Genomic DNA, 26,634 nt, shown 5'->3' with positions numbered 1-26,634 from the left:
GTGCTTTGGCACTTAAAACAGCCATTCAAATAAGTTTTTTTCTCATCAGTTTACATAGCTGTTTGGGAAATTGCAGTGTTTGGCAAGATTTAATGATTTTAATAGCAACTGGCTGCAGTGTTTTATTCCTGGTGGTAGTGTACTGTAGGTATGCTTGGCCAAAACAAAGGCCCTTAGTCCAGACATTTGACACTGCAGGAAGAATTAAAATAGATTAACTATGACAAAGAATAGTTTTATTATACAGAAATAAAACCATATTGTTTTTAACCTGGCCATTTAAATCCCATCAGGAAGACAGAGCTAAATTGTTTGCTTCCTAGGTAACAGTTTAGATAAAACCTCATTTTCCATCTTGCAGATGTTGAACTGGATACCAGAAGAAGAAAAAGGGGCCTAGAATAAAATAAACTAACATGATAAGCAGGAAAATGAAACCTGCATATACATACAGAATATGCATATATTAAAAATACTGTAAAAGATATACTCTTTGCTCTGCAAAATGTATCTCACTTCTTACCAAAAAGTAGAAATGTGCTGCAAACAGTAAGAATTATGAAAGGAACAAAAAATATGTGGGGAGCCGGAGGAAAAGCAAGGGCAATGTTGGACCCCTGCTAAACCAGATGGGGCAACTGACAACTGACGCCCAGGAAAAAGCCAACCTATTAAATAGGTACTTTGCGTCAGTCTTTCATCAGTCACACGGGATGCCCATGCTTGCTATGGGACAGGGAGATCCGGGTGATGTGGATCCCCTACCCTCCATCAATGCTGACCTCGTAAAGGAACACCTTGAGAAGCTGGATACCTTCAAGTCAGTTGGCCCTGACAATCTGCACCCCAGGGTACTCAAGGAGCTGGCGAGCATCATAGCCCAGCCCCTGGCACAGATCTTTGAAAACTCCTGGCGCTCTGGTGTAGTGCCCGAAGACTGGAAGAAGGCCAATGTGGTGCCGATCTTCAAGAAAGGGAGGAGAGTGGATCCGGCTAACTACAGGCCCATTAGCCTGACTTCTATCCTGGGGAAGATCTTAGAAAAGTTTCTTAAGGAGGCCATCCTTGAGGGACTGGCCCAGGCTAACATTCTAAGGGATAGCCAGCACGGGTTTGTTGCGGGTAGGTCTTGTTTGACCAATCTCATTTCCTTCTATGACCAGGTGACCTATCACCTGGACAAGGGAGAAGAAATTGATGTCATATATCTTGACTTCAAAAAAGCTTTTGATCTGGTATCCCATGATCACCTCTTGGCCAAACTGGCCGGTTGTGGCTTTGGCTCCACCATGATCCGCTGGCTGGGAAACTGGCTTCGTGGTCGGACCCAGAGGGTTGTGATTGATGGCAGTCACTCATCGTGGTGCCCTGTGACCAGTGGGGTCCCTCAAGGCTCTGTCCTGGGACCCATACTGTTCAACATCTTCATTAACGATGTGGACATTGGAGTCAGGAGTGGACTGGCCAAGTTCGCCGATGACACCAAACTTTGGGGCAAAGCATCCACACCAGAAATAGGCGGGTGATCCAGGCTGACCTGGACAAGCTCAGCAAATGGGCAGACGAGAACCTGATGGTGTTTAACACTGAAAAATGCAAGGTTCTCCACCTTGGGAGGAAAAACCTGCAGCATCCTTATAGGCTCAGCAGTGCTACGTTGGTTAGCACTACAGAAGAAAAAGACTTGGGGGTCATCATTGACCACAAGATGAACATGAGCCTCCAATGCGATGCTGCGGCTAGTAAAGAGACCAAAATGCTGGCATGCATCCATAGATGCTTCTCGAGCAAATCCCGGGACGTCATTCTCCCCTTGTACTCGGCCTTAGTGAGGCCGCAGCTGGAGTACTGCGTCCAGTTTTGGGCTCCACAATTCAAAAAGGATGTGGAGAAGCTTGAGAGAGTCCAGAGGAGAGCCACGCGCATGATCAGAGGTCAGGAAAACAGATCTTACAATGACAGGCTGAGAGCCATGGGACTCTTTAGCCTGGAAAAGCGTAGGCTCAGGGGTGATCTGATGGCCACCTATAAGTTTATCAAGGGTGACCACCAGGATCTGGGGGAACGTTTGTTCACCAGAGCGCCCCAAGGGATGACGAGGTCGAACGGTCACAAAGTCCTGCAAGACCGTTTCAGGCTGGACATAAGGAAGAATTTCTTTACTGTCCGAGCCCCCAAGGTCTGGAACAGTCTGCCAGCGGAGGTGGTTCAGGCACCTACATTGAACACCTTCAAGAGTAAATTGGATGCTTATCTTGCTGGGATCCTATGACCCCAGCTGAGTTCCTGCCCTTTGAGCAGGGGGCTGGACTCGATGATCTCCCGAGGTCCCTTCCAGCCCTAATGTCTATGAAAATCTATGAAATCTATGAAAATTTGGCTAAAAAACCTGAAAGTCAACATGACATCAGATGATAGTCTTGAAGCTGAAATACTGCACCTTACATTTAATAGTCATTGGATAAAATGAAAAGAGATTGGAGGGGAAATTTCTGTTCTGTTTTGAAGCAGGACTGTGGATATTGCTTCCTTCCAGAGCAACAGCTAAGAGAAAGAACAGACATCACCTGTTGTCATATCTCTGCAGCCATAAACATTTTTATGGTGGCACAAATGGAGAGCAAATAGACATCCCTATGCTTTGTTGCACCACATGAGTGATGTGACAAAAGGCAGTGTAGAAGTGTCTCTTTATTGCAGTGGACATCTATTTTCTCTGTGGCGGGTGAGCATGGGCATCTCCAGGCTTGATCCTGTGCACCCCAGGAATGCTCAGGCAGAATTGGACCCCTCAGGGCTCTAGGAGCACCTGCCCAGCTTTCCCTACTTACAGAGAACCTCAGGGTGCCTCTCTATAAGTGGGAAAAGTCTGGGTTCCCTGCTTACAGAACTGCAGCCTGGGATCTCCAGGTGCACATCTCCATAAGCAGGGAAAGCCTACATTGGTCCTAGCATGGAGGCACAGGATGCAAGAAAGCCCTGGCACCCCATGTCACCATGCTGAAACCCACACCGGATCCCAAATTGATCTGTGCTTCACATGGAGGCACAGGTCAGCACGGTCACAAGGAGGCACAGGCAGAACAGGAGAGGGAAATTCCTCCATGGCAGAACATGTGCTGAGCTGTGTCTCCATGTGGAGCACAGCTTGGTATGGGACCCAGTACAGGTCCCAGAAGGGAAGGACAGGATACCAGGAATTCCCTGGGTCCTGCACCACTTCATACCTTTTTGCCAGGACCTGCACTGACCTGTTTCACACAGAGGCACAGGTCAGTGCAGGTCCTAGCAAGGAAGCACAGGCCAGCAAGGGATGCAAGGAATCTCTGGGCAAGGGGAACACATTGCCTATCCTCCTGGATCAGGGCCCTACCCAACACATCAGGTGACATGATTTCACTTTCTAAAGCTGATCAGCTATGGTGGGACATATTCCACCATGGATGATCTGCTTCATTTGGTGATATCTGTTTTTACTCTGACTGAATCACAGACTCACACTCTTCCTTCTGCACCCACAGATCTACCTGTCTGGGGTGCCCAGAGGGCCAGCTTCAAGATGACAGCTGAAGTGGGGTTGGGGGGGATCAAGGCAATGCCTAGTGTGGCCTAGTGGTTAGAGCACCTTCTTGAGTAAAAGAAGATGCAGATCCTTTCTGAATACATGTGAGGGCCTATAACCTGGGTTATATACTTCCTGGGCAAGTGCCCTAACCACTAGGATAAAAGGTGAGTGGCCTTTTCCTGTTTTTGGCAATGAAAATTTTGGGCCTTATACCCGTAGCTGGGCAATCCTATTTCGCCACACAGCTGTTCAGCCAGAGCTCAGCCCTACTGAATATATCTAGTGGGCTTGCATGTACAGAGCTGAATCATTATACACAAGTGCCCAAAATTTCCTCTGTGGAGCATAAAGAGAATTGGATTTGGTCTATAGATGCTTTCTGATAGTTGTTTTTGTGAGGATTTTAAGTGCATTCTCTCCTCTCTCTTCTCATGGTTGGTGCTAAGAGCTTGTCAGGACTCCAGTTAGCGTTCTTCTCCCTTTACATCTTAGCCTCACAGATCACATTTTCATCATTAGGTACAGTTGCATTAATAAGAGCAGCCCTCAAGTGTGGGCAGTGACACTTAAATAGCTGCTTATTTATGATCTTTACTGCTGAACTGTTTACTGTGCCAGGATGCCACTCACTGTTTGGGCTTCACATTGGCATGCACCTACCTCCTGGCAGGGGTAGATTCAGAGGCAGTGCAGTGACATAGATACACCCCCCATCTCCTCAGTGTAGCTCAGCAGCTCCAGTTCCCTTTAGCTCTGGATGGCTGGATCCCCTGCAGAGTCTGCAGCAGCAGCTCAGGAGCAGCAGCTGAGGACTTTTTTTTTTAAGTGTCTGAAGCAGGTCAAAATTCCTCCCCACTACCCCCAGCCTCCTCCCTTTTCCTCTGTGTTCAGCGATACCTCACCTCTTCTCTTATTTTCCTCCCTCTCCCTCCCTAGTTATGCTGATGGGCACAGGAAGAAGAGACCTGCTGCTGCTGTCCTCAGCTGATGGGGGGGGAGGGGCAGGGGTGCTCTGCTTTGGCCAGGGCCACAGGGTGTGACTGTGTGGGGAGTTGGGCTCCGCTGGGGGCTCCAACAGCAGTGGCAGCAGACAGATTCCTCCTCTCTGCCTCTTCCCCTGAATGCTCTCTGCCAGCCTGGAAGCAGGCACAGGGAGAGGGACTCACCTGCCACCACTGCTGCTGTCCTTGGCCAAGACAGACTCCCTGTGAAGCTCTTCCCAGCAGCCCCAGTTGGAGCAGGGCAGAAGCAGCCCAGGCAGCAGTAGCAGCAGTGGGCAGGTTTCCCCTTACTATGCCCAGAGGGATAAGTAGAGAGGGCAAAGAGGGGGAATGGGAGGGAAGGGGGGTTGCCACTGAGCAGGGAGGAGAAAGAAGGGAGCATTATGTGGGGCAGGGGGAAGATTCTTATCCAATTTGGGGACTTAAAACAAGTCCCTGGCTGCTGTTCCCACAGCAAGTTCTGCCTGCCCTAGTGAATGGGGAAGCCTGGGAGTTGGGGTGCAGCCACCCGTCAGGTCCCACACTCTCCTTTTTCAAAATCCTGGATTTGTCTGTGCTTAATGGCCAGTGAAAGCAGAATGGCCCACTTACATTCAACAATAAACTAGCAGTTTATTTTTGACATACGATGAATAGAGACCTACCAAATTCATGATTTTGTGAATTACTCGTGAAATCTGGGCAAAGCCCACAAAATCCATGGGGGGAAAAGAACTTGTTGAAAAGAAAATGCTGGCTTTTCAGAGGGAGCCAGCAGTCCTCAGTGTGCTGCAGCAGCCTGGTGGGGCAGCGAAGAGGGGGCTGCCCACTAAAAGGGCTGCAAGCAAGATGGCAGCTGCTCCTGCCACCCTTTCAAGGCCTCCTATAAGAGGAAGCAGAAAGCCCACACCCCATCTCCTTTTCTCCTATAAAGGCCAAGAGTAGGGTGGCAGTGAAGAACCTTTGGGCCTGGTCTCCTTCAAGTCCTGGAGCAAAGATGAAGAGCCTCCATAGGTACAAGAGGAGCAGAGATGTGCACAGGAGCTAAGGGCAGGCCTGAGAGTTGGGCAGGTATAAGGCTGGGGAGCTCAAAATGAAGCAGCACACATGAGTTTTGGGGGACTCTAGAGGACCAGAGCAGCAGGTGGTACCTCATATAGGCTTTTGTGATTGGATCTCAGATATATGCTCCTGGAAAGTTCTTGTATTTAGTGCCACAATGTGCCTTACTAATGAGGACTGGAAACTCTGCATGCATTACACACACACTGTGAACAACCAAAAGATCTTTCGCATTATTATTTTAAAATGATTTGTCGGCCATTCTTAAAATGTTTTAACTTCTGGGCCAGCCAGTGCTGGGCTCCCTTAGATCACTAAGCTCCCTATCCACCTATCTGCTCATGCCTTAACTCTGAATATGCTGTATGGGGAACCCAGCAGGGAAGACAATGTGCTAAGCTACCAGACCCTTCCAGGGAGCACAGCTCCACCTCCAACTTCTTTCTGTCTCTCCCTCCAAGATGAACCAGGTCCAAGTATGTGGGAGATGTGAGGGGACCTGGGGAAGGTCAGAGGCATAGGGAGGGACTTTGGGGAAGGAAGCTGAAGAGAAACAAGTTGGGGAGGAGCTCACATAAGGTCAGGCTTATGGAGAGTGAAAATGGGAATGCAGAAGTAGGGGGACTCTTTAACAGGTAAGGTCAGGGGTAACTTGGGGAAATGCACTGTTGAGGGGGACAGGTAAGAGTACTTGCTAGAGAAAGTGGGGGCAAAAAATGTATCCTTGTGGGGTGGAGAAAATCTTCAAAGATGCTCAGAGCTCTAGTGCTAATGAAAAATAGAAGGGAATCCAAGTTGCTCAAAAGTAAAGTTTGGAGCACTAGACGTATGAGCCATTCATTGCAGAACTTGGCTGCCAAATTTACCAGCTGAATGAAGGTACTGGCATCGGGCCTGGTGCTTCCAGAGGTTACAAATACTGGATCCTTCTCTTACTAGGGCTCTGAGTGCAATCATAACAACATATAATAACTAGTAATAAGGCCAACTTGAGTGAAATACAGGCAGTTCCATCTCTCAAACAGATGTTATTGTGTTCCCAGGGGCATTCCTGATCCCATACTTCATAGCCCTTATCTTTGAAGGAATTCCACTATTGCATCTTGAGCTTGCCATAGGACAGTACCTGAGAAGAGGCAGTGTTGGTATCTGGAGTACCATCTCACCCTACCTTGGAGGTGTTGGTATGTTTCTCCACTTGTTATCTCACTGTTATGCGGCTAGCCACAACAATGGCCAAGTTCAATATGGCTTAGTGTATTGGGGAGGCCAACTGTCTTGGCAGGTGTGCTACAAATTGGCTCTACACCCTTCAGATGCCACTGCAAACCTTTCCCCTGCTTGAACTGCTGCACTGCTTTTCTCTCCCTGTCCTGTTCCATATCTGATCTGCTGCTCTGCTTTCTGTTCCCTGCCCTATCTGCCGCTGTGTTACCTGTCCCTTCCCCAGTCTGCCATGTGCCACACACAGAGGCCACCCATTCCACAGGGTGGCTGCCCTGGCTCTTCCAGAGACTAAAATGTTGAGGCTCCAGCCTCTTTTCCAGATGCTTTTTACCCATTTGCAAGGACATAGGAATCTCTGTTATGGTTAATTTAATAAACGACTATTCTCTAACTACATTAAATAAAAAGCAGGGTGATGGGAGATTTCAGGCTTATTAGGGACATCCTATGGCATATGCCCAAGAGGCCACTGCTTGCCTCTTCCAGGGCCGAAACAGCTGGAAGAAGAATAAATCATTCCATGCCCCCAAAGTAGTAAAATGACATAGATAGAGAAAACAATAAATAAAAAGCCCCAAAGCTCGTTACTACTTGTTTTCCAAACCTTGGCTGTCAAGAACATAAGTGTAACTAACAAGCAACACTCACTGTTAATATTCACTCTGCCTGGGGGGAATGAGAACTTTTCCCCCAGCATCTCCTTTCCTTGCCTTCCATTTTCCTCAGGGATGTGACAGATGGGACATGGGTTCTCCTTGGAGTTAGCAATTCATACCTTCCTGTCTGGGAGTAGAGCAGGAAGTGTCAGCAGCTGAACTAGCCACAAAACAGCACAACCCTGAAGGACGATGAGGTCTGCCTTGTCTTTTCATGGTTGTGCCCTCGTGCTTCCACAGCCTATTTCCTGGGCAGCAAAGCCAACTGACACCTCTGCAGAGCCACAGTTAGCTGCTTTTGTTGCTCCACTTCCCTTCTGAATCCAGAGTCCTCCTTCTCCTCTCCTGCACTCTTGCTTCCTGTTACATAGCTGCAAATTGCTCTGTGAAACAAATCACATTCCCCAGTACCAGAACATGCTTGTAGTGCTGCTTAACATCATGTAGAATGTGAACAGATGTAAATCAGGCATGTACAAGAGGTCCAAGTACAGGTGTTATGGGTGTCTCCTTCTAGACTGGTATAAGCCTGGCCGTGGTTTAGCTCATTTCTACCATTCCAGGAGCAGACATAACAGTTAAATCAGAACAGAAAATGCATGCTCCTAAGCCGTACGTTTCCCTCCCTTTTTAAAGTGACCTAAACTTACATTTGACCACAGACTGCAGAAATCGCAAGGTGCTGGGTGCTGTTTCTGCAGCTGCATCTCTTAAAGGGCAAAGACAGCCTACATGCTGAAACCTGGCATTGCCACCTGGTCCTGTGGGTAACGGAACTAGAGACCTGAGAGTTATGCTCTTCCTCCCCTACAGGCACCTGAGCATACCAACCTCCCCAGAACCGCTGGGCTATGATTTCTTAGGATTATTGCATGGGAGTGATTTCCATCCCCATGTTACAGAGGCAAAGAGAAATGATTTTGTTTCCCTGCTATCAATACAGTACAGGAAAGCTCCGCTGTCACTGTTCACTTAAGCTTCATTTTCCTCTAGCTCAGAATCTGCCATCTCCATCTCTCTCTCTTCCTTCCATCCTAATTATTGAAATAACTGTTATATATTTATAATCCACCTTACCACAGTGTAAAAGTAACTCTCCCCTTCACTCTCTGAGAATGGCAAGGACAAAAGCATTGCAGTGCTCCTAGAATTCAAAATTAGAACTTTTGCTCCCTGAGTTTGACGCTTCATTCAAAGAAACTTCATTTGGGGAATAACTGTCTTCCCAAAGTCATGGAGGAAAAAATACCATTACCACTGCTTAGACAATTTTTAGATCACGACTTCCTTTCTCCCAGTGAACTGGAAGAGTAGAAATAGACCAGGTGACTGCATTTCCTGAACAGGGCACTCAAAACAGTCAAGAGCCTTGTCATAAGGCAAGTGTCAGCCCACCAGCAAAGCATGTGCAATTTTCCCAGTGTCCAAATTATTTTAATAGTCCTTCACTACATGAAAGCTTGTTAGGGTAAAGCAAAAGCAAATGTTAAGGAATTTTTTTTCAGTGATTTATTTCAGCTGAAATTTTGTGTCTTCTCTAGGAATTGCTTCCATGGTAGTGTCATTCGTAGTGGGTTTATATTACAATACCATTTTATGCTGGGTGCTGTGGTATTTCTTTAACTCCTTCCAAGACCCTCTTCCATGGAGTACATGTCCTCTCAATGAGAACAGAACGGGTAAGTAATATTTCATGACTTATCTATGTAGGTACTGGGAGATAGCCAGGCTTACAGTCTCTGCTATTTATTATTCCTATAACATGTCAGTAGATCTAATATAAAGGCTCATGATAAAATCCTCTCTGTATTTTAGGGCTTGATGGTAACCTAGTCCTACCTGGTCATGGAGGGTGTAAGGCCCCTCTATCACACCACCTCTTTGCAGCCAAACTATACTCCTTGCATTGTAGCCTGGGCAGGGTGTGAAAAACAAGTCTGTGCAGCAGGTAACCCTGCTGTCTTCAGCAGATGGGTAAATGGAGAGTTAAGTGTTGTCCACCAGAGGTGCATATCCAGCTTTTCCACCATCAAAATGATTTCATAGTATGAGTAAGAAATAAGAGTATAAACTAAGTGTGACTGTTATGACACTGTTATTCAGCAACTAGTTTCACCTGAGACTGGGCTAAATCCTATTTTAGTTTACACATCTGTGTGTCACATACAGAGTTGCAGTCTTTGATCTTAATGCACAATTTGGGATTCTGTTTTCTGCCTGTATTTAAACAGAATCACCTGAGCAAAAACCCACTGAAAATAAACCAGAAGACAAGAAGAGAACTCCTGCCCTTATAACTCAACAGCATAACAGTTTGCCAGGAAACAAGGGACCTGGGTTCTTTACCCCCTCACCCAGAAGGAGTTAGAGCCCACACCTCCTACTCTACAGCCAAGTGCTCTAACCACTAGACATTGCCCACACCCCTCTCTACCAACCATCATTGTTGCTTCTTTTCTAAAACAGAGGACTTACCTGGCCTTCCATGCATACCTAGGCAATTGTTTTTGGTCTCCCAGCTGAAGCACAGCCCTACCAGCATGCTTAGTGCATTTGAATGAGCTTGTGCATATAGAGCTAAATTGCTGACTGTACACACATGCTAAACATGCCAGTTATAGGCCAGTTAGGTGCATAAAGGGAGAAAGGAATTGGCTCTTTGTTTCTTCAGTGGGAATTGGATCACTGGTGTGCTGAGTTCCATCCTCCATCTCAGACCTTGTGATCTGTCAGAATAGGTTACCGCATTTGTGGGACATATGGTATGCAGGAAAATAAAGCATACACCTTCTTTTGGGAAGGCAGAATGAAGGGGGGAAAATATTTTTTTCCAGAGTGTAACAGGGAACACTGGCCCTGTTACTGAAAAGCAGCATAGTCCCTTTAAGGGCAGGATCTTTGTAGCACAGGCAATCAGCAGAGCAGGGGTTAAGGAACAGCACTGTAGTCATGTCAGCTGACAGGGGAGTCACTTGACCAGAAGGGGGCTTGGCTTGACTTATATAAGTCCAGAACCTGAGCTGGTCAGCAGCATTGCCAGGTGTATGATCGTTATCATATTTGTACAATAATTTCAATGCTTGTACAATGTATGATAGATAATATTAAAAGTCTTCAAAACATACAATAATTTTTGAGGCAGTTGATCGATTCAGCATATTCAAAACCCAAGTCACTCTCATGGAATTTTAACCAACTTTCAGCTTCGCTGTCAGTGCTTTCTAATGACTACTTGCCTCGAAATAAAGAAATGCTTCAACTTTGATGACCCAGTTCTCACTCACTCACTGAAGACTTATTATGAGTAATATAAAGAAAATAAGAAGACTTATTTGCATACTTGTTTGCATAGTTATTTACATATTTTTTCAGCGTATGATAGTTTTTCAGAAAATATGATAATTTGAGCTTCCCAATATGATAATTTCATATTTAAGACCTGGCAATGCTGCTGGTCAGGCAGTCTAGCCCAGAAAGCCTTGGAGGAGCTCCTAGCAGCACAGCATCAGGGCTCCTGAGCTGACAGTGAGGCTGGAAGGAAGCAACTCTGCAGGTTTGGGAACAAGGAAGAGTTACCTGGGGCAGAGAGAGAGGCTCGTTTAGGCATGCAAGTGGTCTTTATTTTATTTTAAACCTGGTGATGATTTGGGCATCTGCCCAAGGGTTAGGATGTTTTTGGTTTAAGTTGCACTGGTGGTTGCCTTGAACCCAGACAGCGGCAGGCCTAACTCATGGGGTCCGCAGGACCCAGAGCCCAAACAGGCAGGTCTAGAACAGGGCCTTGGAGAAGGGACCAGTCAGAAGAGAGGGGCGGAAGCTGGGAAGGCTGAAACCCCCACAAGGGAAGAAAGGAAGGACAGAGGGCCTGGAGGCTTAAGGACAAGTGTTCCACCTGATTGGTGACTCAAAAAACCTGCAAGGCATGGCCCATGGTGTAGGGATGGACTGGAGCCACACAATTAGCTCGTAAGGCAAGCTAGGTCAGGAGAGTCCTCTGGGCTTGTCAGTCTCTGTGGGCAGTCTCCCTTTCATGAAGTTTCCATCAAGACATGATGGGTGTGAAGGCAAGGCATGACCTTGAGAGAAGGAGCAGAGAGAGAACCTAACAGGGATGAGGAGGCATCATAACAGCCCTTAGGCACCTAACCTGTTACACAGTCATGGCTAAGTGCTGGCTACTGGGGCAGAGTGCACTCTTCCTCAGCATCACTGCTTAACCTGGCTGCTCACCCAAAAGCTCAGTTTTAATCCCCTTGCAGTTGGCCAAAACCCTTTTCTTGGCCAAAAGTTGCTTCCAATTTGGCAGTGGCTGTGAATGGATTAAAAATGTAGCTGTGATGCTGAAGAGTCAGCAACATCCTGAGTTTTCTTAAAACTGTCCCTGAACTAAACTTGATCTTTGTACAGGATGTCACATAGGCAATGTGATATCACCTTCACCATTTTCTGTGCATTCTTCATATAAGGATTCAGTCTCTGGTCCTCTAGCTCTTTCGATGATTTCATAGATTTCATAGACATTAGGGCTGGAAGGGACCTCGGAAGATCATCACGTCCAGCCCCCTGCCCAAAGGGCAGGAAGTCAGCTGGGGTCATAGGATCCCAGCAAGATAAGCATCCAATTTACTCTTGAAGGTGTTCAATGTAGGTGCCTGAACCACCTCCGCTGGCAGACTGTTCCAGACCTTGGGGGCTCGGACAGTAAAGAAATTCTTCCTTATGTCCAGCCTGAAATGGTCTTGCAGGAGTTTGTGACCGTTTGACCTCGTCATCCCTTGGGGCGCTCTGGTGAACAGACGTTCCCCCAGATCCTAGTGATCACCCCTGATAAACTTATAGGTGGCCATCAGATCACCCCTGAGCCTACGCTTTTCCAAGCTAAAGAGTCCCATGGCTCTCAGCCTGTCATTGTAAGATCTGTTTTCCTGACCTCTGATCATGCGCGTGGCTCTCCTCTGGACTCTCTCAAGCTTCTCCACATCCTTTTTGAATTGTGGAGCCCAAAACTGGACGCAGTACTCCAGCTGCGGCCTCACCAAGGCCGAGTATAAGGGGAGAATGACGTCCCGGGATTTGCTTGAGAAGCATCTATGGATGCAAGCCAGTGTTTTGGTCTCTTTACTAGCCGCAGCATCGCATTGCAGGCTCATGTTCATCTTGTGGTCAATGATGACCCTCAAGTCTCTTTCTTCTGTAGTGCTAACCAACGTAGCACTGCCGAGCCTATAAGGATGCTGCAGGTTTTTCCTCCCAAGGTGGAGAACCTTGCATTTTTTGGTGTTAAACACCATCAGGTTCTCGTCCGCCCATTTGCTGAGCTTGTCCAGGTCAGCCTGGATCACCCGCCTATTTTCTGGCGTGGATGCTTTGCCCCAAATTTTGGTGTCATTGGCGAACTTGGCCAGTCCACTCCTGACTCCAATGTCCACATCGTTAATGAAGATGTTGAACGGTATGGGTCCCAGGACAGAGCCTTGAGGGACCCCACTGGTCACAGGGCACCACGATGAGTGACTGCCATCGATTACAACCCTCTGGGTCCGACCACGGAGCCAGTTTCCCAGCCAGCGGATCGTGGTGGAGCCAAGGCCACAACTCGCCAGTTTGGCCAAGAGGTGATCGTGGGATACCAGATCAAAGTCAAGATATATGACATCAATCTCTTCTCCCCTGTCCAGGTGATAGGTCACCCGGTCATAGAAGGAAATGAGATTGGTCAAACAAGACCTACCCGCAACAAACCCGTGCTGGCTATCCCTTAGGATGTTAGCCTGGGCCAGTCCCTCAAGGATGGCCTCCTTCATAAACTTTTCTAAGATCTTCCCCAGGATAGAAGTCAGGCTAATGGGCCTGTAGTTAGCCGGATCCATTCTCCTCCCTTTCTTGAAGATCGGCACCACATTGGCCTTCTTCCAGTCTTCGGGCACTACACCAGAGCACCAGGAGTTTTCAAAGATCCGTGCCAGGGGCTGGGCTATGACGCTCGCCAGCTCCTTGAGTACCCTGGGGTGCAGATTGTCAGGGCCGGCTGACTTGAAGGTATCCAGCTTCTCAAGGTGTTCCTTTACGAGGTCAGCATTTATGGAGGGTAGGGGATCCCCATCACCCAGATCTCCCTGTTCCATAGCAGGCATGGGCGCCCCATGGGACTGATGAAAGACTGACGCAAAGTACCTATTTAATAGGTTGGCTTTTTCCTGGTCGTCAGTTGTCAGTTGCCCCATCTGGTTACATTACAAGTCTCCAGGATCGACTAATATGATGTCTTGCTTCTTAACTATTGTTCCCACAGTGCAGGGGAAATAAGGTATTATATAAAATCTCACTCATGCCAGTTTAGTAGTATTTCTCATCTCTCTTTTTTAGGACTCATAGAAGAATGCCGTGCAAGCACTCCAGTAAATTATTTTTGGTACAGGAGAACTTTAAATGTAACCACTGATATCACAGAGAGTGGCACTACACAATGGTGGCTGGTTTTGTGCTTGGCTGCTGCCTGGGCAGTTGTGTACCTTTGTACCATCCGAGGAATTGAAACCACAGGAAAGGTGAGGAACGTAAAGAGAGAGAGAGAGAGACTCAAAATAGTTAACTTGTTCCTGTCTCTTGTTCTCAAAATACTGAATTGTAGCTTTGGAGGAAGCCTTCTCAGTTACACAAATAATGCAAGTTTCTTCAACCCCATAATCTTAACAGTAAACTTCCCCTTGCAGAGTTTATGAAACTGTTTTATGACAGACATTCTTTAACATATCATTCTACTTCCACCAAAAATAATAGTTAGAAAATGCAGCTATATTAAATTTTACTAGAACTAGATATTGCATAACCAGTGGTGACGCATAGCGGGTGCACAAGGGTGCAGGTACACCCTCAGAGAGCACTGGTACACCCCCTGACTAGCCACATTCCCTGCTTAGGCAATGGGCAGGTGAGACAGGTGGGAGAGCTGGTGCCCGCTGGGGAGTGGGAGCGCCGGTTGTAGGCCACGGCCACTTCTGGAAGTGCTGCAGCCACTCGTGGGAGCAGCACGGCTGCTCACTGGCCAGTAAATTTTCTCCCCCGACTGGCGAGATTGGCCACAGGGGGACATTCCCAGTTGCTGACTGGTCGCTGGGGGGGGGCAAGTGCCCCACCTGACTGAGATAGCACCAGTTGCCCATGTGCATAACTAAGATAATATTATTATCAATATCTATCTCTCTGTTTCTATATTCCTTTCAGGCAATTTATGTAACAGCCTTTTTTCCTTACCTTGTCCTAACTGTGTTCCTTATTCGTGGACTTACTCTACCAGGAGCAGTTGATGGATTAGTTTACCTTTTCACTCCTAATGTAAGTATTATTTGTATATTCAGAAACATTAATTTTTCTTTTTCAACTTATGAGTCGTTACCTTTCAACAATTCATTTTTCAGCTATTACCTATGCAATTCCTCATTTCACCTTTTTCCATTAGAAACGCTTTCAATTATCCAAATATATTTTAGCTCGTAATGAGTACTGATCATTTCACTAATGATATAATATAGGCATAAGGAGTAAACATTCTGGAGGATTGGTAGGAACTTCAGAGTAAAGGCCAGTGATGTGTACATTGCACATAGACTTTCTTACCTATGAAGAAGACAGTGTGGCCTTCCCAAAGCTATAGAATTTACTGATTACAAAATTAATTTGAAACTCATAAGGAATTGGTTTAGAATTAAAATTAAATATTAGAATGGTTTTATAATTGATGGTTATTCCTTCTTCTCCATACATTCACTCAATGTTCCTCCTCACTGAAAGTTTTTTCAGCTTCTGCTAAACAATACTAGTATTGACTGCAAGAAATTTCTAAGCAGCCATGTGAAAGTGGGGCTCTATCTCATTGCTCTCAGTGGGACTTAAAACACAGGTCATCTCATCTGGTGGTCACTTTGAGAAGGGTCTCTCCCTTTGCTTTCTATAGCACTGAATGTCTTTGCATCCTCACAGCAGAGTAGACTACCATTTTTCCTGAAAGCAATTCAGTAGCATTAAAACGATGGGAGATTATGACCTTTTTTTTAGGAGTAGGCAATTGTTTGAGAAGAACAGCTGCAAAAGTAACCATTAATCTTCAATATAATTTGGAAGCAATTCACTGCACCAGATCTAACTGACCAGTAATCCAGGAAGTGAGGGGATATTTAAGGCATTTGCATGTATGTAACCAAAAAGCAGGATTCAGAAAACCCATAGGAAGATCTGTACTGTCATGGCAGGCTTGTGTTTGTAGTCTCAGATTAGAGAAAAAGTTTTAAATATGTACAAAGGAACACCAGACATTTTCCTTGGTTTCTCTCCATTCTAATTTCATGGCAGCATTACAATTGTTTGGGTGCTCAATTACATTTGTCTACCTTAATGCATCAGATGTGTTTTATGGGGAAGCTTGACCATGAATTTCCTGTGTTTTTAGTGCTGGGTTTTGTACTTCTAGATTAATATTATGTACATTTCATCTGATAGTAATAGCCTTTTCTTCCATCTTTAATGATATGTAAAGGTAATGCTACCCTATTCTAACATACCAAAAAACCTTGTATCAAGCCATCTAGGGCTGGATTCCATTCCATTTACTGGGCATCTAAGGGACTTAGGTGTGTGTCTAAGTGCAATTTTATTCTACCCTATTAAAGTCCTTGAAAGTCCATTAGCACATCTACTTTTGTAATATGCCATCATCTGATCCTCCAGGTTGAGTAACAAAAAAATCATGAGAAGGAGAAAGACCCCCCACGTTTTGCATTAACTGTTTTTCAGGAATTCAAGTTGGATGCAATAGATCTACACTTAGGTACCTAAGTGCCTAACAGATGTGCCTAATAGATAAAACAGAATCTGATCCCTATTGACCAATAACTCATGGTTGAGCTAAAGAGTATTTTGTAGAAAAACATCTAATTCTCATTAAAGTCATAAAGTGACCAAGCATTCATCAACCCCATGGGTAAGTGGTTCCAAGAGTTAATTATACACACTGTTAAATTTATGCCTCATTATCCATTTCTATTTGCTCACAGACTGCAATCAGGTTCCCTCTTAATTCTTTCTCTGATCAGCAAAATAGATGGAGCTCCTTAAACCTCTCACTGTCAGGAACATTTGCCATTCTTCAGTTTGTTTTTGGAAATCCTCTCTAAACAGTCTCCAATTTTTCAATATCCTTTCCAAAGTATAGATACCAAAATTGGATGCACTGTTCCTTGTTTTCAGACATTATACTTGGTATCTGTGCGAGAAGACTGTTTATGCAGTTTTAAAAATAAGTTAAATCAATGATTCTCTATCAGGGTGCCATAGCACCCTGTGTACATTGAGATCTTTTCAATGGTGCCTTGAGGTGCCATGCAGTTAGCACTGTTAGGTGTGCAAGCCTGATTCAGAAGATAAACGCAAAGATTTCAGATAGGAATTTATAGTGTTAAAAACATTCTGACCTATTGTGGTCTTTCTGAGTGCTTTGAATTGTTCTATTTTTCTGTTGTCACAAATCAAGTGGAAACTTAACATTTTCTGAAGGATGCATTGAGTCTTTTGAGGGGTGCCTTGAGTCTAAGAAGGTTGAGACCACTGACTTAGACAAACACTTGAACAGGAGAATTTAGATGGGGATAATCCTGCCCTGAACAAGAGTTTGCACTAGATGACCTCCTGAGGTCCCTTCCAGCCCTTCTCTTCTCTGATCCTGGCCTCTCAAGTTCTACATACATCATGATCCATAAACTTATTAAAAAGAAAATCATGTTCACTTGAAAATGCCTAACATTCATAAATTCATGCTGATTGGCATAAATTATATTACCTGCCAGAGGATAACCAGGGCATGAGCAATCTGGGCTTGACCTAAAGGTCACAAGCCAGGGGATCACCAAAGCCTCTGTCACGTTGAGTACCCTTCTAGGCTCTGAAAGAGCTGCTGATTTTATGAACAGGCATTCATGGCTATGCAGGTAACTGAAACCAACTGGAAGTAGTTAGGCTGCTGGCAGCTAGGTCTATCTAGTCAGATAGTCAAGGCCAGCTGGGACTGGTCAGCCTGCCTGCTGCCCTGAGTTCTTATCTTGCCACAAAAAAGCAGTGTTTGTCAGTCTTCAAATATTCATAGATTTTAAGGCAAGAAAAAGACTAAAAAACCTATGTTACTCCTGGTAACAGGCTGCAGCATCTTACCTAGTGTACAAAAGTCAATAGCCTGTGTTTGACTAAAGCACATCTTCCTGAAAACACCCAGTATCAATTTGATGAACCTGAAAGATGGCGAATCTTCCACATCCCATGGTAGTTTGTATCAATGGTTTATCTAAAATGGTGTCTAATTTCCCATTTGAACTGGGTCTGGCTTTATTTGTCAGCTATTTGTTCTTGTAAGGCCTTCTCAGCTAGAGTGAAGAATCCCCTGTTATCAGGTATCTTCTTGCCATGAAAGTACTTGCATAATATTTATCTATGCACTTTTTGAATTTCTTTTGAACAACTGAACACATTTTTCTGCTTCAATCTCCCACCTTAAGGCTTTTGATCAAACCCTTGAATCAGACTATTTTTCAATCTGGAAATAAGATCATAATTCAACACCTACTTTTATAGCACACCGTCATCTTAACCTTAAGGCTGTGATGAAAGGTAGCAAGTAGGGGGATGACTTCTCTACCTTTTCTGTTAATCTTTCAGCAGAGTAGAATTAGATGACACTTAGGTCCCTAATAGGTAGAATAGAATCTGGCCCCAGAACTGTGAGCAGTACTCTAGTATCAGTATAGCTAATGCTAAATACAGAAACAAAAATCACCTTTCTCCTCCTACTCATTACTCCCATTTATATTTTCATGGATTATGTGGGGTTTTTTTACCACTGCATTATGCTGGGATCTTGTTTTCAGTTCGGAGGATAAAAGAACAAACATGTAACAGATGCTAGTCTTGGAAGGTGCTTAGGTACTATGGTAACGAGCATCATATAAACACCTGTACAGAATATAATAAAGTAATTGTGTATTCCTTATTACTCCTAAGTCCTTTTCAGTCAGTAAATTTTTTTTCCAGGATCCAGTTCATTCTTTAGGCATGGCTTTCATTCTTTGATTTTACATGTAGGAGTTTGCATTTGACTGTATTAATAGACATTGAGTTTTTTATTTGGCACAATTTATCAAGCAGTCCTTGTTTGACAAGACCAATTTTCCATAAAATGGAGTGGGATTAGTTATAGTCTTATCCTTCAATTTAATTTGAAACTCTTATAGCCTTTCACAAAATTTAGCCTGGGATGGACACCAAACTAATCACCCTTTATTTACCTAGATAATCCCACTTGTTTGTTTTTTTGTTTGGTTTTGTTGTTTTTTTTTAATATTGGCACAGCATTAGTTCTCTTCTAAACTCCTGGGATTTCTCTAGTTTTCCAAGTTTTACAAAAAATTTACATCAATAGGCCAGAAACTTCCACAGCCAGAAATTTCCCATATTCTTGGGCGTCACAGTATGTCTTTATTACCAGCTACTTGTATATTTGGGCTCTAACATGTTCCCATAGCCCCCTATCCTTTATATGTAATGGTCACATACTAATGTCTTGAGGTAAGTACATCCTGACCTTGCAAGACTTGTTTTGGTTCTGGGTAACTATTTACACTAAGCTGCTGCTTGCTCCTCTGCCCCACTCTCTGGATGTGTCTACACGTGCATGTGATCTGAGAGCAGTTTATTCATAAGTAAACTACTCAGGAGTAAATGGTCCCAGACAGGGTCTCAGAAGCAGATTTGCTGCTCATGGCAGCAATCCACTCCAACCCCTGCTGGCCTTTCACTTGGCCCCTTGAGGGGCTGGCAGGAAGCACTGGGCTTGGAGACAGCTGTCTCCTAGCAGGGTCTGGGACATTGCTCCATGCCCCCAGTGGGCTGCCTACTGCCAGGGTGGGGACAATGTCCCCCTGCCCCAAGACCAGGGAGCTCCTGGTCCCAGCTTCTCAATCAGGGGCAGGGGACTTGGAAAGAGCTGTCAGGGGAGTAGAGCAGGTCCCAGGCCTCTGCCCTGATCCACTGGTGGGGCAGCTAGCAGCGAGATCCCAGCTGGGTGGGGATTCCCTGCCCAGTTGGGGACTCACTGCTAGCTGCCCTACTGACAGATGGGACAGGGGGCTGGGACCTGGCCCACCCCTGCAGTTCTTTCCAAGCCCAATCACTCGATTGCCTAACTGGGGCATGGGGCTGGGATCTGTCCCTGACTGGAACAGTCCCCAACCCCCCAGGGGCTGGAGAGCCTGTTCCTTGCCTAGCAATATGATCATGGAGCTCCTCACCAGCAGGGAGCTCCCAGCCCCCACTCCCTGATTGGAGAGTGGGAGCTGGGAGATTCTTATTTCCCTGTCTGAATCCTGCAGTTGTGGAGCTGGTGCTGGCAGAGAAGGATCTCCCAGCCCTGGCCCCATGTTTGTAGATTGGGGGCTGGAAGCTCCCTGCTGCCAGGACAAGGGGCATTGACCCTGTGCCCCACTAGCAGGAAGCTCCTGATGGCAGGGAGCAATCTCCTGCCCCCTATTGCCTGGTTGACAGGGATCACATTTGTTCCCGGACAGGGATCTACATACATGCTACCTCACAGTTACTAATCATGAGTAACTTTGCTACTTGCATTTGTAGGTAGCAAATGTACTCACGGTTAGAGTCCATTACTGTGCAGGAGCATAGCCTTCAGCAACACAGGTCAAGTACACTCAGTCCTCCATAGGCATTCCTGGAATCTGTATCTCCTGACCCATCTGCCCTCTGCTCTTCAGAAGCCATATGCACATTTATATCCTGATGTTTGGTTCTTAATCCTTCCTTTCCCATGTGGACTGCTCCAGGCTGACACCACGTAGTTAAACCCTGCTCTGACAAGCAAAGGATTTCCTCCCAGCATGCAGCTGGTTGGCCAAATGGACACTCACAAATTTTTGTGAATATATGGAGGGTCATTGTAACCAGAGTACAAGGGACACATAAACCACCACAATGCCATCTTGAGGCAGCCAGCCCTGGTAGGCATTCATCGGACTGAGCTCCAGTGCCAGGAGTGATTCAAGAAGCAGTATGGCCAGTCTAGAGAGGCTAACAAGAGCTTCACTAGTGTGCCCTACTCAATGCTCTTGCTCCACAGAGCACAACAAGGAACCTGCCAGTGTCTGAGCATCAAGCCTTCCACTCTGGACAGCCCCATTATCTTCAGTGCCCTGATCTATGTTATGACTTGAGTGGGAATTTTAAGCTCTGACTACAGTTAATCTGGATCCACCCATGATTCATCAGGAGCATCATCCTAAACAAACAGGTTTCAGTGGATATCCTGGGAGAATTCTCCAAGTACCTTTCCAGTGCTGAAATAATGGACTTCCTCACTGAAGCAGAAACAGTAAAGCCAATGTCTCAGTTCAGTGAGTGCTGCTTGCCAGGGTGGGCATTACTGCACAAGAGATTATAAAGGTTTCCTGGTGTATGGCCAGTGCAGTCGTTGTTAGGAAGGATTTCATATTCCCTGGGGGTTTATAGCATCACTGAAGCATGAAGGCCATATAAAGATTTTCCACAACTTGTGTCCTCTCTCCTCCTACCCCAGCACCCCTTCCAAGCCCACACAAACCAACATTATGTGTTTCAGAGGGTTACTCTTCTAATTATAAGGACAGGATCACAAACACCACAGAGTTAGTTCTATAACTTAAAAAAGCATGGGCTGTTGGTAAATGGATTACAAGGATGGACTGATCATTGGTCATCCCTTTACTGCAAACCTATGGCCCTGGATTACAGGTTTATACAAGCAAGAAAACTGGAGTATTAGTTCTGTCTGAGAACTGTAGTTCTGTACATGCTAACTCTGGAACTGGAAGCAATACAGCTGTACTGGTGCTAGCACTATGCTGTTCCCAGCCTATCTCTGCTGAAAAGTAGGGCTTATTAGCATTGCTGTGACATGACACAAACATGGACTGGATATACTATCTCAGGAGCTGAGCCAGCTCTGGAGAAGCTTTTCCCCATATCTGCCTTGAGCCAGATACACTCCTCATATCCATTTTGGGTAAAAAATAACAGTTCTTACTGCTGCTTTCTGCTGTACTGTGTTCCTCCTCACTCCTTCACTGGAAGATATCTCACTATGGATGGCAACTTTTAGCAAAAATCCTGTTATAAAGTTCCTGCTCACAACAACTGAGAATGTTTTCACTGGTTAAAATCTCACCAGTCAGTTTTTATCCCTCTGTCCTTTTGCAGGAGGCTAATGGTGCTTTGACAGTTAAGGAAGAGATGCCCAGCCAATGGCTATCTACCACCCACAGGTTAAATCAGCATTTTATTGATGTTCTTCCTGACTTTTTTCACCCTACTCCTTGGAGGTGATGCTTCCAAACTTGTACTGCAACTGGAATTACAGTAGCATAGCCAGGCTGGTCCAGGAATATGAAATTTGTGAGGTAAGGTAATATCTTTTATTGGACCAGCTTGTATCTTGTTAGAGATGGGAGGCAAGCAGACTTCAAAAGCCCTTCATCAAATCTGTGAAAGAAGCAGTCACAGCTCAAACTAAGTGCAATTAACAGCAAAAAGAAGTTAAAAGAGGGAGAAGTGAAAGATAAGATGAGCCACAAAACCCAATGTCTCTGTTAACCCCATGGTTTTTAGTGTCCCATAAAATTGTGATTTCTATTTCCCTGGCCAATCTTCTGGTGGTTTTGTGTAGATTTCTCTTGAGGATAAGCACTGCAAGATCAGAGATGGTGTTGCTGTTTTGTGACAAGTGTTCTCCCACTGTCCTTTATAATTTTTTTCTGTGGGAGTCCATTCTGGAGCACAGACATTGTTTACTTCCACCTACAGAGTTTCTGCTAGGCTAGGACATTTGTTGAATTGGAGGAGGTGTGTCACACATTGTGATAGGCATATATAGGATCCATGGATTCTGATGCTATTGTGGTGGCAGTGGAGATGTGTTGGCAGGGTTTGCGCTTGTCCTGGTAAGGTCTTGTTCTATTTGGTGTTTAGTCAGAAGAGAGGTTGCTTCTGATGGTGTGTTTGGCAAGGTTTGGGAGATGTTTGAGAGCCAGGGAGAAATGGGTGTTGGGAGGTATGACCTTCTTTGAGTATAGTTTGTAATTGTTTAACAATTCTTCTTATAGGTTCCAGTGTAGAATGGGGGGTGGGGTTCTTTTCGTATTGAAGTAGGTTTCTGTGGAGCGTGTCAAAGGCTTATAAAAAGATGCAGTCTATTTCCCTAGTGGAGTGTCCTTGGTGGGCTAGGAAGTTTGCAGATTGTCAGTCAGGAATTATAGTCTGTCAAGTTAGTTGATGGGGTAGACTTTTCAGACCCATCTGTGTAACTGAGTCCTGTAGACTTCTCCTTTCACTGTTATATTGTGCTGTTACTAGGCTCTTTTTTCTCCTTCACATATTTTGGTAAGCCCAGCTACTGGCCTAAAATTCTACCTCTCTTTTCTATTCAGGAACTTCTAAAAGTTGTCTTTGGGGGGACCCAATCTGAAAGAAATTTAGGGCCTGATTCTATGAAACACAAGACAGACACCTTATGTCATGGCCAGCTACTTCTGAAACTTTAAACAAGCACTGCACAGTGAACTTAGCCTGAAGTCTACAACTGTTGCTGTGTTATGGCTGGCTGTTCAAAAGACTGTGGAAGCTGCCTCACAAACAAGGAATTGCAGCCTACCACAATGAATTCTTTCTTCTTTTTTTTTTTTTACCCTGAAGGGAGGAAAAAAGATATACTCTTTGTAGCCACTTTTAGATGCAAAGGTCTAGCCAGTCTGCCCAGGAGCCTGAATCTTGAAGCAGTACAACTCTAAATGAAAATGAAAGCGGCCATACATTATGTTGCCACAGGGCGCATCTACAGAAGGTGCTTAATGCCCAGTAGACTAATTCTACTGTGCATTAGTGTGTTGTAGCAAAAACTGTGCTAATGCGCTAATTCACAGTAAAATGAGTCTACTGCACATTGTCACAAAAAGACCACGTGCCTTTGTTACTACGCATTAATGCCAACTACTGCACATTTATGTAGTACCTTGTATTAGAAGTACTACACAACATGCAGTAGCAACAGTGCATTTAATGTATGTGTAGACTCACCCACTGAGATGTAAAGGAGGAGCATGAAATATAAGGAGCTGCAGCAGTACAGGAGAAGCAGGATGAGAAGCTGTTGGAAAGATTCTTGGACTAAGAAAATAATAAAAGGGATCATGAAATCAACAAACGGTGGTTGATGGTGTTTCTGAGCAGATCCCAGTTTCCACTGTTTCTCATGTATGTATCAGTCCCTCAGCTGGCAGCAGTTACTGCTCCTCCAGCCTCTCTAGCATAGTCCTAAATCCTGCTGACTCTTCAAGAACTGGAAATGTCTGGAGATTCTTGGGCAATGGACAATTCCAGGAGTGGGGATGGCTGAAAAGCATCTATACCTACAGCCCTGGAATGGGCTCTGGATGGAAAAAAAGGAAACAGGAAAATAGATGGGAAAACGAAGGCAGCAGAAATGACTGCCATTGACTGCTTGTAGGCTATTTTTTTCTTTGGCAATTTACATTAACACCATGCACCTCATTTTCTAACTTCATCTCTCTCAGTAGGTGCCTGGTACAATTACATTGTTCTTTGGGTTCCCCTTGGTATTTCTACTGGTTTAATAAAGTCTGTTTTTGTACAGAGTATTCAGTGTTGTCGACTTACTTGCAAGCAAATGAAAAGCTTTTGGTGCACATGTGGCTGTTACTGAAGAATTAGAAAACACAAATCAATATACAAAACTAAATGATACGGTATCCCAGGAGTTCAAACTCACAAACAAAGAGATTTAAGCCTTCTGCAAATGGTGGACATGAAGTGAATCAGATACAATATGCTCTCTGAAAATTAGAGTTGCCCCTGCCTCCCATGCACTCTACACTGTTTCATGCTGAAATAACTTACACACGGGGTAAAAAATTAGTACAGCAAGTCCCACAGCAACGTACAATCAAGAAAGCAACACGTGCATTTAAGATGAATTACTCCTTAGCATGACCCAATGTAGCCGACTTCATGTCCTTGTGGATGCCTGGGATTCCCTGCCCCCAAATATCTTAGCACCAGACACTTATGCCAGGAGTAAAAGCATGTACATAGGAAGCTAGAGTTTTACCATAAGTGCAGTAATGCAACATAGATACCTGGATCTAGGTTTACCTGACCTGAGCTCCTGTTGGCATAAGCCAGGGTGTGGCTTGTACTGCTGCAGTTTTTTACTCCACAGCACTGCACATGTAAATGCAGTGCTGGGCCACAAGGGTGCTTCAGTGTCAAGGCTGCCTGCCTGCTAGCCCTGCACTGGAGCACCCTCCTGCCCCAGCCAGTCTCTCCACAGTACATTGAGCCAAGCCAGAGCAGCACCGGCCTGGCAGGCTAACCTTCCCCAGGGTCCCCTGCCAGACGGGGCTGCTCTGACCTGGCTCAATGTGCTGCAGTCCCAGGCAAACATTCAAATAGCATGTCCAGAAGCAATAAGCTCTGATGCAAGATGTGGTGGAGTTTATTGCTCCACATTAATTGTAGATGTGGCCAAGAAATACTTAAGGCAAGCAGCAGTATATATCACCTACTATCCCACCCAGAACTAGTCCTTACCACTAGTTCAACCTTCCAACACCAGTGAAAGGACCACAATCTTAACGAACCCTAGTGAGAATGCTATTCATCCAACGTTCTCCTTTCTAAATTCTAACCATCCCCTCCAACCCAAAGCTGACCAAACACCTCCTGCTGTCAACCATTCCTCATGCATACTTCTGTAAAACTCCACATACTTGGTGTGAAGATATCCTGCCCCCTCACTCCAACCCTCACTTGGGTCAGCCCAAGTGACCCCTCTTTCTCCTTGCTTTCTTCTTGGTTCAGGCTGGTCAATCAGGTGACCTGGCCAGATAACATTCCTAGAGGAAGGGGGAAGCCATCTCTTCCTTCCATCAGGCATTTTGAACACTACAAGCAAGCACCTCAGGCAGCTGCCTGGTGATTTCTGTAAGTAGAAACCTGGAAACCTGCCAGAAGTTAGGAATTACATGTATGCTTAAAAGGGTCACCATATCCAATCTCTGTAAAGACACACATTACTTTTGTTTGCTCAGTGTATTCTGACTTCCCTTTTCTACCCCCACTCTCCACCCCAATCAAAGGTGTAAGTCTACAACCTGCAGTGTTGAGCACTGAGAGAGAGAGACCTTCCACTCCCTGCTTGGCCAGTGAAGTTTGTCTTTTTATTCTCTCTCAGTTCTACCTGATGCTATCTTGGGATGCTTCGGTCTGAAAGAAGCACCCAAAAACATTACTGTGGGCAAAGCACTCCCCCTAGGTTCACAGGTTCCATGTGCCTCAGGCTGCACAGAGCCCTAACAGAGACCAGTGCCCAAGTGGTGGCAACGTTACCCCAGGCTTGCAGGGGATCTCCAGGAAGCAGGACAGCCAGCTGTAGGCTCCCCGAGAGAGACTCCCACAGTGAGGTTTTGGGGCTGGCACAGTGAGGTGGGTGGCTCTGCATAGTAGTGCCTCCTACTGTGCTGCCACACTTGATTTTAAAGTGAGTGGAGACATTGCTAACTGAGCTGCCTGTTATTAAGGTGTATAGCATATATGGTCACATAATCCTATGTCACATGGTCTTGCTTATTTTAAAATGTTGAACTTCTGCAGAAAGTGATTCATTGTTATTGTGCAATAGGACTACATCATCCACAATTTTTTTCCAAATGCAGAACAGAAATAATTATTTAATACTCGTTCCTTGTCTGCACAATTGACAATTTTACTGTCTTCATCTAATAATACAGTTATGCCAATGTTTGTTAGAATTCCTTTCTGTTTCAGATGGCATTTTTGAAGATACCTTCCTACTAGCACCCCCTTATATTAATCATAGATTTGTTTTGTACCTTTAGCATCCTGTATCAATTGTCTGCACTTTCTAAACTTTTAACTTAGATTCATTACTGTCAACCTTTCCCTTTTTCCTTTAATTTTATGTTGTCCTTTTTTCCAAACTTGTTGTTCTTTTTTCTCTATCCCCTGCAATTAGGATATTTCTAGT

At 45.1% G+C, this 26,634-nt stretch overlaps 1 protein-coding gene across 2 annotated transcripts in view; it reads left to right on the top strand.

Moving 5' to 3' along the window:
- Positions 1 to 26,634, top strand: part of LOC149868762 (sodium-dependent neutral amino acid transporter B(0)AT3-like) — a 53,111-nt gene that overhangs the window by 7,323 nt on the left and 19,154 nt on the right. Inside the window, exons 2-5 of one of the 2 annotated variants that reach the window (XM_090039126.1) lie at positions 6,651 to 6,791; positions 9,032 to 9,169; positions 13,857 to 14,038; positions 14,715 to 14,825. In XM_090039126.1, coding sequence (XP_089895252.1) covers positions 6,651 to 6,791; positions 9,032 to 9,169; positions 13,857 to 14,038; positions 14,715 to 14,825 — 572 coding nt within the window. The remainder of the gene's footprint in view (positions 1 to 6,650; positions 6,792 to 9,031; positions 9,170 to 13,856; positions 14,039 to 14,714; positions 14,826 to 26,634) is intronic. The other variant, XM_090039127.1, reaches the window with a different exon arrangement.

The sequence above is a fragment of the Crocodylus siamensis genome, chromosome 3 (genome assembly GCF_052110815.1).
Source record: "Crocodylus siamensis isolate JL-2025a chromosome 3, ASM5211081v1, whole genome shotgun sequence".
Classification (NCBI taxonomy): Eukaryota; Metazoa; Chordata; order Crocodylia; family Crocodylidae; genus Crocodylus; species Crocodylus siamensis.
Note: the sequence above shows the minus strand (reverse complement) of the source record. Positions and strands in the feature narration are given on the sequence as shown.